At 41.9% G+C, this 16031-nt stretch overlaps 2 protein-coding genes and 1 pseudogene across 2 annotated transcripts in view; 2 read left to right on the top strand and 1 right to left on the bottom strand.

Annotated features, from left to right (window-relative positions):
* ADAM23 (ADAM metallopeptidase domain 23) overlaps window positions 1-16031 on the bottom strand; it is a 235470-nt gene that overhangs the window by 200739 nt on the left and 18700 nt on the right. The window lies entirely within an intron of this gene.
* Window positions 4906-5920, top strand: LOC100460468 (heterogeneous nuclear ribonucleoprotein A1-like; annotated as a pseudogene).
* On the top strand, window positions 14205-15302 carry LOC100936259 (alkaline ceramidase 2-like). Its single transcript, XM_054549697.2, has one exon. It carries the CDS (start codon window positions 14289-14291, stop codon window positions 14943-14945), a length of 657 nt encoding a protein of 218 aa, XP_054405672.1. The 5' UTR covers window positions 14205-14288; the 3' UTR covers window positions 14946-15302.

Raw genomic sequence — 16031 nt, 5'->3', positions numbered from 1 at the left:
TATTTATGGGATCTGTAATGAGATGGTAAATGCTTATAACAGTAAGCAAATTAAGATGCATAATTGTATATATAATATGACTACAACATTTAACCTTTATAAAATATATATTTAGAAAGGAAAACTCCAAAATAATAACTGTGGTTGTTTTTGAGTAATAAGATTGAGCAATTCTCATTCTCCTTTCTACTTTTCTGCATTTTTCAATTTTAAACAATGAAAATATATTGATCTTATGATGATAACAGCAATAAAATTTCGTGATTTTTAGTTCAAAATTTAACTCAGGCTTATTTTGGTAGAATTTTCAAAGTAGAAGATTAAGGAAAGCAAGTTGGAGGAGGACCTAATTATTATTTGAGAAAGAACTCTGGCAAAAACGTCAGTGAGATTAAAACAGTCTCACTGTAGCTTGAAAAAGACCCCATTCAACTCGATTTTCATAATCTAGTCTGCAGTCACTGTTAGACTTGAGAACAACAGTTAAACTTTGACATTTTCTGCACTCTGACTTTTCTTTCTATTCCAACAACTCACAGCTATGTCAATTTTTACATTTAAAGCATCTCTGGAAACAAGAGACTGTTTAACAGACATAAAGACAATAAAAATACAATGTCTCCTTATTGTCTTTTTCATCTTCAACATGTTTTACTAAGATTCATTTGTCAAGAAATGACAGATGTGGAGAGTTTACCAAAAAAGGACACAGCCTTTCGCATATAATCAGGGAGAATTTCTTTCTACTGATCCATGTTGACGTTAACTAGCAATAAGGTTGCTTGGCATTTCCTCTCTGGAAGTGAATTTGCGCCGTTACTGGAATATCTTTCTTCCACTTCATAAATCTGATAGTGTGAGCATCAGGAAGCCCTGTTACTGTCCAACACTACTTCTAGTGGGCTAGAAAATAAGCAGCTCCATGTTTATGACAACTCTGACTACTTAGGGGTGAAAAGAAACAGAAAAAAACCAAGAAGGGCTATCAAAATGCAAAATAATTCAAATGGCGAAGTTAATCTCTTCCATTTTTTGGAATATAATCTGCCAATCACTTTGTGTTTTAATGTGCTGACAGTGAAAAGAAGAAATCAATCTCAAGCAGCATTTTAACTTATAATGAATTATCAATTTGAAACTAAGATATTTTTTCTAATGGAGCATGCAATATATCAGAGAAAGTATTTAGCAGAAAGTCTCCTTCCCCTCATCCCACCCTGAGGCTATAACACTGAGCTGCTTTACCATTAACACAGGGATTCACTGATACACTAGGTCTTTTGAAACCTGTCCAAACATTTCTCTCTATTCTTTCTACTCATACAGTAAATTATCATGAGATGGAATTTTATAAAGCTTTTTAGGCTCAATTATGGAGAGTTTTGTTGACATAGGAAAGTACTTCTCTTGCACTATTAAGTGATTAAAAATAGAATACAAAGTGATGTAAAGTTATAATTTCAACCATCCTAAATATATATATATACATATTAATATTCCAAAAATAACCAAATAACCACTGAGTTATTATGGCTATTATTGGTTTCTTCTCTTTACCTTTCTATATTTTCTAAATTCTCTAATATTAAAGTGAAAAATAGAATGTGTATACAGATAAATAAATGTCAAAGGGCTGTGGAGTAAAATATGAAGAATGGAAGAAAGGACCTTGTAGCAGAGGATGCTAGCTGCTCACCAATATCTAATTGCTCTCTTTCCTGGGCGCACAGGTAAACTACATTTCCCAGCCTGCCCTGAAGCTATGAGCAGTCAGTCACGCGGCTGTGTTCTGGCCAATGGATGCAGGCAGGAGAGAGACATCACTTCTGGACCTGGACCAGAACAACCTCCATGTGCAATCCAGTCTCTCTTGCTTCACCTGCCAGTTGAATGGAGAAGTCCTCAATGACATTAAAAAGAAAAAGAAAGAAAAACTGTGAGGAAATAAAAGAGGAGAGCTGCCCAGGAACTGCTTGTCCACAAATGCTCATGTTGAACTATTACATGAGCAAAAACTAAACTTTTATTATGTTAAGCCACTGAAATGTTGGGGTTCTTTGTTTTAGCAGTTAGTCTACCCTACAACTACAATTACATCTATTTAAACAACTGTTGAAACAGCCATCCACATAGAGCACTTCACCTATGTTATATCCCTGATGAAAAGCAGAAACTTAAAAAATGACAAATCTATGTTTTCAGCTCACAGATAAATAATTCAAATTACTGTTTGATTTCACAAATCCCTTGTTCTCTAGATGTGGTGAAACATTGAAAAAGTTTTTGCTAACTTGGTGGCCATCAATCTGAGAACATCACATCACTCTGCACAGGATGTGATTAGATTTAGATTTGGAGGAAGACATCACAGAAGAGGTAGCATTTCAGCTCAGTCTTGAAATATGAGAAAGAGCAAAACATGTGATTAGTGTCCAAGAATTTTAAACAGGAAAGGGTTCTTAAGATAAGAAAACTAAGAGCCAGAGAGGCTGGAACTTGTCCACGGTCACACTACTATACTGTAGCAATCCTTGGTTTAGATGAAGAATTCCTTCACTTCCAGGCTAATGTTTCTTGTCTTTCCCATTTTCCTCCATATTAACTCACATAGCAAAGTATGTGTTGTGAATTGTCTGTTATTAGGCAATGACTGCATGCATTTTCAAAATTTTTAATATCTGTGTACACACACACACACACATGTTCATAAACATACCCGAATGTATGTAGGTATGTTCCTAGCTGAACCACAGCAGATCCTCTAATACAATCGTGTCCATAATTAAGGAATACTTCTCCATTCCTGCTGACTTCAAATTGCAAATATCTAGCCACATACACTACGTGGTAACTAGTCTCCTAAGATGGATACCAAATTTCATGCCTCATGGTATCCATGCCCTCGTGTGGTTCTCTCCTACACCGACTTAAGATTTCCAATCAAAAGTGGTCAAAGTGGCACAGCACCAATTTCAGCCTTTAAAAGGACTGGCTGCTGCTTCCTCCTCCCTCTTGGAACATTCCATTTGTGGAATCCAGAGCCACAGTGTAAGAAGTACAGCCATGTAATTAGGGCGGGCGCAGTGGCTCATGCCTGCAATCCCAGAACTCTAGGAGGCTAACACGGGTGGATCACTTGAGGTCAGGGGTTCGAGACCAGCCTGGCCAACGTGGTGAAACTATGTCTCTACTAAAAATACAAAAATTAGCCAGCCGTGGTGGCACATGCCTGCAATCCCAGCTACTCAGGAGGCTGAGGCACAAGAATCACTTGAACCTGGAAGGTGGAAGCTGCAGTGAGCTGAGATCATGCCATTGCACTCCAACCTGGGCCTGGGTGATGGAGTGAGATTCTGTCTCAAAAAAGAAGGAAGGAAGTACAGCTATGTGACCAGAAAGACCACACAGAGAGGCCATATGGAGAAGGAAAGAGGCCTAGCTGTCTCGGGATCCCAGTTGCAACCACCAGTTGACCCCCACCACAGCCAACATCTGACTGCAGCCACAGGAAAGATCTCAGTTAAACCAGTAGAACTTCATGGCTGTGTCCAGTCAACCACAGAGCAATGAGAGCTAATAAACTGGTTATTGTTTTAAGTACTCACTAAGTTTTAAGTTTAAGCAATACACGACCAAAACAGAATTTGATTCATAGAAGTAGGGTGTTGCCATCACAAAACCCTAAAACATATGGCATGGGCTTTGGAATTCAGTGGCAGGCAGAAGCTGGAAAGCTCCTTAAGGAGGTGAATAGTGAAGGCTCAAAGGACACCGAAGAAATTGCTATTGGACCTGGAGAAAACATGACCTAAATTATGTGCAGACCAATTAGCAAAACTATCCCCTGTAGCATGGAAGACAGGAAGAATATGTTGTAAACAGGTAGCTCTGGCTAGGAGATTTTCAGTCAGGATGCAGTCAGCTTCTCTGTATCCATGGGTTCTGCCTCCATGGGTTCCTCATCCATTGGTTCAATCAACCACAGATGGAAAATATTCAAATGAATAATAATAGTACAGCAATAAAAATAATACACATTTTTAAAATGCAGTACAACAACTATTTACATAGCATTTATATTGTATCTGGTATTATAAGTAATCCAGAGATGTTTTAAAGTATACGGAAGGATGTGCATAGTTTATATGCAAATACTCTACCTTTTTATATAAGGGACTTGAGCATCCTCGCATTCTGGTATCTGCAGTGTTCCTGGAACCAATTCCCCACACATACGACTGTATCAAAAGCACCAACTGGCTTCTTTTGGCTGCCTGTGTTAACATACAGGAGGAGCAAAATGAACTAAAAAAGTAATTCTTCAGTTTTTAACCAAAATTAGGAGAAAATATACAGAATTTAGGACTTTCTGGATTCAAAAATAAAACTTTCTCTTTTCTAGCTCCTCCAGGCAGCAAAAGATCCCGGAAGAGATGACCTCAGAGCAAAGATCAAATCCAGGACCCTTCTGGCAAAACATGATCCCAGGAGTAATTTTGCATCAGTGAGGTAGCCAATTTGTTGAGACCTTAGGAAGTGTTGAGGGTATTCCTCATAGACCCTTTTATCTACACAGAAAGACTTCTAAGAACCTTAAATGGTATGTCTTATAAACACTCTCACCCAGACAATAGAGCTTCTAAGAGTATTAAGACATTGTCCCACAGCACCCTGATTCCCAGGCCAAGGTAGAGGGGGTCTGTCTCAAAAACAATTGTGCATGTGGTTTCTGTCTAATCAAGTGACCCTGTAAGGTTTATAGGACACTCACACAGTTTAAGAGAACTGTATTCATAAGGTACCATCAGCTTGGACTAACAGATGCAAACATAGTTTAAAATGAAAAGAAGTCTGAGATATGCTCATCAGCTTGCTCCTTTCTGCCCATGGACGCCACCAAAGAAGCATCGTTAAAGTCTCTCTTCTTCCTGCTGTCATGTCTAAGTCAGAGTCTCCTAAAGAGCCCGAACAGCTGAGGAAACTCTTCATTGGAGGGTTGAGCTTTGAAACAACCGATGAGAGCCTGAGGAGCCATTTTGAGCAATGGGGAATGCTCACAGACTGTGTGGTAATGAGAGATCCAAACACCAAGCACGCCAGGGGCTTTGGTTTTGTCATATATGCCACTGTGGAGGAGGGGGATGCAGCCATGAATGCCAGGCCACACAAGGTGGATGAAGAGTTGTGGAACCAAAGAGAGCTGTCTCAAGAGAAGATTCTCAAACACCAGGTTCCCACTTAACTGTGAAAAAGATATTTGTTGGTGGCATTAAAGAAGACACTGAAGAACATCACCTAAGAGATTATTTTGAACAGTGTGGAAAAATTGAAGTGACTGAAATCATGACTGACCGAGTCAGTGGCAAGAAAAGGGGCTTTGCTTTTGTAATCTTTGATGACCATGACTCTGTGGATAAGATTGTCATTCAGAAATACCACACTGTGAATGGCCACAACTGTGAAGTTAGGAAAGCCCTGTCAAGCAAGAGATGGCTAGTGCTTCATCCAGCCAAAGAGGTCGAAGTGGTTCTGGAAACTTTGGTGGTGGTTGTGGAGGTGGTTTTGGTGGGAATGACAACTTTGGTCATGGAGGAAACTTCAGTGGTCATGGTGGCTTTGGTGGTGGCCATGGTGGCTTTGGTGGCAGCCATGTTGGTGGTGGATATGGTGGCAGTGGACATGGCTATAATGGATTTGGTAATGATGGAAGCAATTTTGGAGGTGGTGGAAGCTACAATGACTTTGGCAATTACAACAATCAGTCTTCAAATTTTCGACCTATGAAGGGAGGATTGGAGGCAGAACCTCTGGCCCCTATGGTGGTGGAGACCAATACTTAGCCAAACCATGAAACCAAGGTGGCTATGGCTGTTCCAGTAGCAGCAGTAGCTATGGCAGTGGCAGAAGCTTAGCAGGATAGGAGAGCCAGAGAAGTGACAGGGAAGCTACAAGTTACAACAGATTTATGAACCCAGCCAAACACAGTGGTGGCATGGCCTAGCTGCTACAAAGAAGACATGTTTTAGACAAGTACTCATGTGTATGGGCAAAAAGCTCGAGGACTGTATTTGTGACTAATTGTATAACAGGTTATTTTAGTTTCTGTTCTGTGGAAAGTGTAAAGCATTCCAACAAAAGATTTTAATGTAGATTTTTTTTTGCACCTATGCTATTGATTGCTAAATGTAATAGTCTGATCGTGATGCTGAATAAATGTCTTTAAAACAAAATGAAAAGAAGTCGCTGGGCCATAAGTTTACATTGATAGAAAGAAAGCTGAGGAATGTACTCAGCTGTAAATATAGGCCATTTCTTATGCAAAAGGAAAGATGACTCAGAGGGTGAAAACAAAAGCCTAAATGGTGGAACCAAGAGCCACAGAGGACCACTCTAGAGAGTAGAAATGAATTTTGGTCAAAGAATTGGCAACATTTTCTCAACTTAATTTCAGAATTGCTATGAACCAGTGACTGCTCTATGCTTCCTATTTTCCCTTTCATGAATGGGATTTCTATTTCAATTTTTCATCACTGCCTAGCCATTGTATTTGCGTGTTGGGTGGGAAGCAGATTCTTTGTCTTTTTACTTCATCAGTCTTCAGGTTGACGATAGCTGAACCCAAGAAACCTTAAGCTCACCTAGATATGATTCAGGTGACATGATCCTGGATTTAAAGCCCAAACCTGATGCCATGGTATGAGTAGACTTCAATGGCCTTGGAAGGGAGAAAAATGTATTTTGCGTGAAGGAAGGACATACATCATTGAGAAACAGAGGGTGGACTGTGGTGGCTAGTCTCTAAGGATGGCCATCCATTGTACCATGACACTCAGTATTCATATCCTTGCATAAAGCCCTCCCACATTGAATCTGGGCTGGCCTGTGACTTGAGTTAACCAGTAGAATTCAGCAAAAGTGATGCTACACTATTTCTAAGCCTAGCCTTTAAAAGGATGGACTGATTTTTATTTCCTCCATCTTGGAATGCTGGCTTTGGGAAACCCTAAGCTGCTGCGTAAAAAGTCCCATGACAGAGGCCACATGGAGAGGCCATAAGAACAGAAGAGGTCTTCCAACTCAAATGTCCAACAATGATAGACTGGATTAAGAAAATGTGGCACATATACACCATGGAATACTATGCAGCCATAAAAAATGATGAGTTCATGTCTTTGTAGGGACATGGATGAAGCTGGAAACATCATTCTCAGCAAACTATCGCAAGGACAAAAAACCAAACACCACATTTCTCACTCATAGGTGGGAATTGAACAATGAGAACACATGGACACAGGAAGGGGAACATCACACTGGGGCCTGTTGTGGGGTGGGGGAGGGAGGAGGGAGGCATTTGGAGATATACCTAATGTTAAATGATGAGTTACTGGGTGCAGCACACCAACATGGCACGTGTATATATATGTAACTAACCTGCATGTTGTGCACATGTACCCTAAAACTTTAAGTATAATTAAAAAAAAAAAAAAAGAACAGAAGAGGTCTTGAGTCTACTTAGAGAATGAACAGGCACATTGATCCCAGTAAAGTCCAGATGACTCTAACCACAGTCACCAACTGACGGGAACCATATGAGAGATTTCAAGTGAAACGAGCAGAACTGCCCACCTGAGTCAACCCATGAAACTATGAGAGATAATAAAACGATGGTTATTTTAAGCCACTAGGTTTTAGAGATACTTGTTAACAGCAAAGATGATCAAAACATACTTATTTGCATGACTCCTGAGGACTCCATGGCAATGAGTTTGAACCTATGTACAACCAAGGTGCAGAAATATATAGGCATGTCCAGTGGGCTTGGGAAGAGGGCCACCATAAGCCAGTCTCCAGAGAGGAGTCTGCCACAGTGAGCCAGGCCTGAGGATAAGTGTTGAATAGATGGAAACATTTGTTCTGAGTTCAAATGAGGCTCAACTCAAGCCACCCTCATCCAACCACCTGGTTCCCTATATACTATGGGGCTAAAAAGCAAAAGCAAGATTATCAGAAAAAAAAGTTATTAAAAAAAAACCTTATCATTTATGAGCCTAAGCAATTCTGCCAGAAAGACATCTTTTTTCTCTTCCACCTCACTCTCGTCCCTTGTCCCAATCCCTACCGAAGAGTGGGGCAAAAAAAAAAAAAAAAAAAAATGTAACCAACAAGCCAGAGAAAGGAGTGAACACCAAAGGTGGGAAACAGGTTAGTTCCCCTGGGTACACACTCCAAGTACACCAATAGAGAGGTTAGGCACCATCAATGTGGACAATGTGCACAAATCGTTATTAATAATTAATGAGGGAAGCTGCCAAAACAGAAGGCTGGCAGACATAGGCTGTTGACATAAACTACATGAGAAACAAACTCCCATTTTTGTAGATTCACAGAGAGAAGAAAGATTGAGGTAAGGTGAGAAGGTAAGGTGAGCGATGCTATTAATTGACACACATATAGGGAAAAACAGTTGAAGTCATCTCATCCAGGAGCCAGGAGCTTGTTGGGGACATTTGGGTTACATATGTGAATCCTTTATTGAACTTATCACAGTGAGCAAATACCATATTCTTAATCATCTTTCTATCTGTAGTTCCCAGGACCATGCCTGGTACAGAGTAGGTCTCAATCAGTACTGGCTTAGAAAAAGTATGGCAATCAGAAATAAATAAAAAAGTGGCTGGTGTGGTGGCTCACACCTGTAGTCCCAGCACTTTGGGAGGCCGAGGTGGGCAGATCACTTGAGGTCAGGAGTTTGAGACCAGCCTGGCAAACATGGCAAAACCCCATCTCTACTAAAAAATACAAAAAAAAAAAAAAAAAAAATTAGCCAGGCATTGTGGTGCAGGCCTGTAATCCCAGCTGCTTGGCAGGCTGAGGCAGGAGAATTGCTTGAACCCAGGAAGCGGAGATTGCAGTGAGCCAAGATGATGCCACTGCACTCCAGCCTGGGCAACAGAGTGAGACTCTGTTTCAAAAAAAACGAGAGAGCCGTTTCAAGATGGTCGAATAGGAACAGCTCCAGTCTGCAGCTCCCAGCGTGATCAGTGCAGAAGACGGGTGATTTCTGCATTTCCAACTGAGGTACCTGGTTCATCTCATTGGTTCTGGTTGGACAGTGGGTGCAGCCCACAGAGGGTGAGCCGAAGCAGGGTGGGACGTCACCTCACGTGGGAAGCATGAGGGGTCAGGGGATTTCCCTTTCCTAGCCAAGGGAAGTCGTGACAAACTGTACTTGGAAAAATGGGACACTCTCGCTCAAATACTGCACTTTTCCAACCATCTTAGAAAACGGCACACCAGGAGATTATATCCCGCCCCTGGTTCAGTGGGTCCCACACCCACAAAGCCTTGCTCACTGCTAGCACAGCAGTCTGAGATCGGCCTGCGAGGCAGCAGCCCAGCAGGGGGAGGGGCGTCTGCCATTGCTGAGGCTTGAGTAGGTAAACAAAGTGGCTGGGAAGCTCGAACTGGGCAGAGCCCACCACAGTGCAGCAAGGCTTGCTGCCTCTATAGGCTCCACCTCTGGGGGCAGGGCATAGCTGAACAAAAGGCAGAGAAACTTCTGCAGACTTAAACATCCCTGTCTGACAGCTCTGAAGAGAGCAGTGGTTCTCCCAGCTGGTGTTTGAGCTCTGAGAACAGACAGACTGCCTCCTCAAGTGGGTCCCTGACCCCCATGTAGCCTAACTGGGAGACACCTCCCAGTAGGGGCTGACTGACCCTCATACCGCCGTGTGCCCCTCTGTGACAAAGCTTCCAGAGGAAGGATCAGGCAGCAATATTTGCTGTTCTGCAATATTTGCTGTTCTACAGCCTCCACTGGTGATACCCAGGCAAACAGGGTCTGAAATCAATCTCCAGCAAACTCCAACAGACCTGCAGCCAAGGGACCTGACTGTTAGAAGGAAAAATAACAAATAGAAAGGGATAGCATCAACATCAACAAAAAGGACATCCACACCAAAACCCCATCTGTAGGTCACCAACATCAAAGACCAAAGGTAGATCAAACCACAAAGACGGGAGAAACCAGAACAGAAAAGCTGAAAATTCTAAAAACCAGAGCACCTCTTCTCCTTCAAAGGATCGCAGCTCCTCACCAGCAACGGAACAAAGCTGGATGGAGAATGACTTTGACAAGTTGACAGAAGTAGGCTTCAGAAGGTCTGTAATAACAAACTTCTCCAAGCTAAAGGAGGATGTTTGAACCCATCACAAGGAAGCTAAAAACCTTGAAAAAAGATTAGACAATTGGCTAACTAGAATAAACAGTGCAGAGAAGACTTTAAATGACCTGATAGAGCTGAAAACCATGGCACAAGAACTACATGACACATGCCCAAGCTTCAATAGCTGATTCAATCAAGTGGAAGAAAGGGTATCAGTGATTGAAGATGAAATTAATGAAATAAAGCAAGAAGTTTAGAGAAAAAAGAGTAAAAAGAAATGAACAAAGCCTCCAAGAAATATACGACTATGTAAAAAGACCAAATCTACGTTTGATTGATGTACCTGAAAGTGACGAGGAGAATGAAACCAAGTTGGAAAACACTCTTCAGGATATTATCCAGGAGAACTTCCCCAACCTAGCAAGGCAGGCCAACATTCAAATTCAGGAAATACATAGAACACCACAAAGATACTCCCCAAGAAGAACAACCCCAAGACACATAATTGTCAGATTCACCAAGGTTGAAATGAAGGAAAAAATGTTAAGGGAAGCCAGAGAGAAAGGTCAGGTTACTCACAAAGGGAAGTGCATCAGACTAACAGCGGATCTCTCGGCAGAAACTCTACAAGCCAGAAGAGAGTAGGGTCAATATTCAACATTCTTAAAGAAAAGAATTTTTAACCCAGAATTTCATATCCAGCCAAACTAAGCTTCATAAGTGAAGGAGAAATAAAATCCTTTACAGACAAGCAAATGCTGAGAGATTTTTGTCACCACCAGGCCTGTCTTACAAGAGCTCCTGAAGGAAGCACTAAACATGGAAAGGAACAACTGTACCAGCCACTGCAAAAACATGCCAAATTGTAAAGACCATCCATACTAGGAAGAAACCGCATCGATTAATGGGCAAAATAACCAGCTAACATCATAATGACAGGATCAAATTCACACATAACAATATTAACCTTAAATATAAATGGGCTAAATGCTCCAATTAAAAGACACAGACTGGCAAATTGGATAAAAAGTCAAGACCCATCAGGATGTGCTGTATTCAGGAGACACATCTCATGCGCAAAGACACACACAGGCTGAAAATAAAGGGATAGAGGAAGATCTACCAAGCAAATGGAGAACAAAAAAAGCAGGGGTTGCAATCCTAGTCTCTGATAAAACAGACTTTAAATCAACAAAGATCAAAAGAGACAAAGAAGGCCATTACATAATGGTAAAGGGATCAATTCAACAAGAAGAACTAACTATCCTAAATATATATGCACCCAATACAGGAGCACCCAGATTCATAAAGCAAGTCCTTAGAGACCTACAAAGAGACTTAGACTTCCACACAATAATAATGGGAGACTTTAACACCCCACTGTCAATATTGGACAGATCAACGAGACAGAAGGTTAACAAGGATACCCAGGACTTGAACTCAGCTCTGCACCAAGCGGACCTAATAGACATCTACAGAACTCTTCACCCCAAATCAACAGAATATACATTCTTCTCAGCACCACATCGCACTTATTCCAAAATTGACCACATAGTTGGAAGTAAAGCACTCCTCAGCAAATGGAAAAGAATAGAAATCACAACAAATTATCTCTCAGACCACAGTGCAATCAAATTCGAACTCAGGATTAAGAAACTCACTCAAAACAGCTCAACTACATGGAAACTGAATAACCTGCTCCTGAATGACTACTGGGTAAATAACGAAATGAAGGCAGAAATAAAGATGTTCTTTGAAACCAGTGAGAAAAAAGACACAATGTACCAGAATCTCTGGGACACATTTAAAGCAGTGTGTAGAGGGAAATTTATAGCACTAAATGCCCACAAGAGAAAGCAGGAAAGATCTAAAATCAATACCCTAGCACCACAATTAAAAGAACCAAAGAAACAAGAGCAAACAAATTCAAAAGCTAGCAGAAGGCAAGAAATAACTAAGATCAGAGCAGAACTGAAGGAGATAGAGACACAAAAAAACCTTCAAAAACTCAATGAATCCAGGAGCTGGTTTTTTGCAAAGATCAACAGAATTGTTAGACCACTAGCAAGACTAATAAAGAAGAAAAGAGGGAAGAATCAAATAGACACGATAAAAATGATAAAGGGGATATTACCATCGATCCCACGGAAATACAAACTACCATCAGAGAATACTATAAACATGTCTACGCAAATAAACTAGAAAATCTAGAAGAAATGGATGAATTCCTGGACACATACACTCTCCCAAGACTAAAGCAGGAAGAAGTGGAATTTCTGAATAGACCAATAACAGGCTCTGAAATTGAGCCAATAATTAATAGCCCGCCAACCAAAAAAAGTCCAAGACCAGACGGATTCACAGCCCAATTCTACCAGAGGTACAAAGAAAAGCTGGTACCATTCCTTCTGAAACTATTCCAATGAAGAGAAAAAGAGGGAATCTTCCCTAACTCATTTTATGAGGCCAGCATCATCCTGATACCAAAGCCTGGAAGAGACACAACAAAAAAAGAGAATTTTAGACCAATATCCCTGAGGAAGATCAATGCAAAAATCCTCAATAAAATACTGGCAAACCAAATCCAGCAGCACATCAGAAAGCTTATCCACCATGATCAAGTGGGCTTCATCCCTGGGATGCAAGTCTGGTTCAACATACACAAATCAATAAATGTTAATCCTTCACATAAACAGAACCAATGACAGAAACCACATGATTATCTCAATAGATGCAGAAAAAGCCTTCAACAAAATTCAACAGCCCTTCATGCTAAAAACTCTCAATAAACTAGGTATTGATGGAACATATCTCAAAATAATAAGAGCTATTTATGACAAACCCACAGCCAATATCATACTGAATGGGCAAAAACCGGAAGCATTCCCTTTGAAAACTGGCACAAGACAAGGATGCCCTCTGTCACCACTCCTATTCAACACAGAGTTGGAAGTTCTGGCCAGGGCAATCAGGAAAGAGAAATAAATAAAGGGTATTGAATTAGGAAAAGAGGAAGTCAAAGGGTTCTTGTTTGCAGATGACATGATTGTATATTTAGAAAACCCCATAGTCTCAGCCCAAAATCTCCTTAAGCTGATAAGCAACTTCAGCAAAGTCTCAGGATACAAAATCAATGTGCAAAAATCACAAGTATTCTTATACACCAATAACAGACAGAGAGCCAAATCATGAGTGAACTCCCATTCACAATTGCTTCAAAGAGAATAAAACACCTAGGAATCCAACTTACAAGGGACGTGAAGGACCTCTTCAAGCAGAACTACAAACTACTGCTCAATGAAATAAAAGAGGACACAAACAAATGGAAGAACATTCCATGCTCACGCATAGGAAGAATCAATATCGTGAAAATGGCCGTACTGCCCAAGGTAATTTATAGATTCAATGCCATCCCCATCAAGCTACCAATGACTTTCTTCACAGAATTGAAAAAAACGACTTTAAAGTTCATATGGAACCAAAAAAGAGCCCACATTGGAAAGACAATGCTAAGCAAAAAGAACAAAGCTGGAGGTATCATGCTACCTGACTTCAAACTATACTACAAGGCTACAATGACCAAAACAGCATGGTACTGGTACCAAAACAGAGATGTAGACCAATGGAACAGAACAGAGGCCTCAGAAATAACACCACACATCTACAACCATCTGATTTTTCACAAACCTGACACACACAAGCAATTCCCTATTTAATAAGTGGTGCTGGCAAAACTGGCTAGCCATATGCAGAAAGCTGAAACTGGATCCCTTCCTTACACCTAATACAAAAATTAATTCAAGATGGATTAAAGACTTAAATGTTAGACCTAAAACCATAAAAACCCTAGAAGAAAACCTAGGCAATACCATTCAGGACATAGGCATGGGCAAGGACTTCATGACTAAAACACCAAAAGCAATGGCAACAAAAGCCAAAATAGACAAATGGCTGGGGAGGCGGGGCGGAGCGCGGGAGGCCGGTTGGGAGGCGCACATCCAGCGGCTACCGGGTACTTCATAAAGCCGCTCACGCCACTGGCTGTCACGGCGTTTTGCCTCCGCAGCAGCTCTGGGCTCTTCTCAGCTGCGGGAGCAGCTGCTCCAATGCCCCAGAGTGGCCATGGGCGCCCTGCAGTGGTGGGACCAGCTGCAGGCTGGCAGCTCGGAGGTGGACTGGTGCAAGGACAACTACACCATTGTGCCTGCTATCGCCGAGTTCTACAACACGACCAGCAATGTCTTATTTTTCATTTTACCGCCCATCTGCATGTGCTTGTTTCGTCAGTATGCAACATGCTTCAACAGCGGCATCTACTTAATCTGGACTCTTTTGGTTGTAGTGGGAATTGGATCCGTCTACTTCCATGCAACCCTTAGTTTCCTGGGTCAGATGCTTGATGAACTTGCAGTCCTTTGGGTTCTGATGTGTGCTTTGGCCATGTGGTTCCCCAGAAGGTATCTACCAAAGATCTTTCGGAATGACTGGGGTAGGTTCAAGGTGGTGGTCTGTGTCCTGTCTGCGGTTACGACGTGCCTGGCATTTGTCAAGCCTGCCATCAACAACATCTCTCTGATGACCCTGGGAGTTCCTTGCACTGCACTGCTCATCGCAGAGCTAAAGAGGTGTGACAACATGCGTGTGTTTAAGCTGGGCCTCTTCTCAGGCCCCTGGTGGACCCTGGCCCTGTTCTGCTGGATCAGTGACCGAGCTTTCTGCGAGCTGCTGTCATCCTTCAACTTCCCCTACCTGCACTGCATGTGGCACATCCGCATCTGACTTGCTGCCTACCTGGGCTGTGTATGCTTTGCCTACTTTGATGCTGCCTCAGAGATTCCTGAGCAAGGCCCTGTCATCAAGTTCTGGCCCAGCGAGAAATGGGCCTTCATTGGTGTCCCCTATGTGTCCCTCCTGTGTGCCAACAAGAAACCATCAGTCAAGATCACACGATGGCAAGATGGTGGCTGGCTTCTCTGCTTATCGCACCTCGTGCAGTGGGCTTCCTTTGCTAGGAAGACAGGCAAGGGAGTTCGAATAGTTGGGGTGTGGGCTATCTTTTCAAAAATCTATTTGCTGGGGCTCTTAATTTCTTTAGTGTTCTTTGTATGTAGGGATTTAAACTTTGTCATATGGTATAAATATTCCCTGCCCCGCCTGCAGTTTCCCATTTGTCTTTCAGTATGTTAATATTTTTGTGCCACACTGGTTTTAAACTTTCATGTTGTCACATCTGTTAATCTTTTCTTTAGGATTTCTGGATTTTCTGTAATTTTTAAAAAGATCCCCTCCTCCTCACTAATGTGTCTGTGGACCACCTGGATTCCACTGTGCAAGGGGAAAAGTGTCTATTCCTTTCCCAAAGACGGAAAATGGAGGGCTTAGGGACACTAGATGAATCTTCTCAGCATCACTTCCAGATGCAGTGACTTGTTGGGCTGCGTCCTTAATGGCCATGGCAGAGCAGTCCCTTGGGGGATCCAGCCCTGTACAATGCATCTCTTCCTGGAGAAAGCTGGCCTGCTCCAGACCCCACCATTCCCAGGCACCCTTGGAGTGGACTCTACTGATGACAGACAGACCCTCTGACAGACAAGACCCTCTGACTCTATGATGGAAGATGCCAGAGATTTTCCTTTGGGGTAATTGTCCTTAAACAAAACCAAACAGATGAAACACACACAGGACTTGTGGCTAAAAAGGCTAATTTTTCACTTGCATTTCTCAACTAACCCAGGTTTTACATGCATCTGTGAATCCTTGTACTACTACCTCTGTGGAGAGATGGAGAGACTTCAGATAAACGTGAAGCCAATGAGTAAAACCCCCTCTGCCAAAACCTACACTCCACTTTAGGCCATTCTTGAA

The sequence above is a fragment of the Pongo abelii genome, chromosome 11 (assembly GCF_028885655.2).
Source record: "Pongo abelii isolate AG06213 chromosome 11, NHGRI_mPonAbe1-v2.0_pri, whole genome shotgun sequence".
In the NCBI taxonomy this organism is placed as follows: Eukaryota; Metazoa; Chordata; class Mammalia; order Primates; family Hominidae; genus Pongo; species Pongo abelii.
The sequence above is the reverse complement of the archived record's forward strand: the minus strand, read 5'-3'. Positions and strand labels throughout refer to the sequence as shown.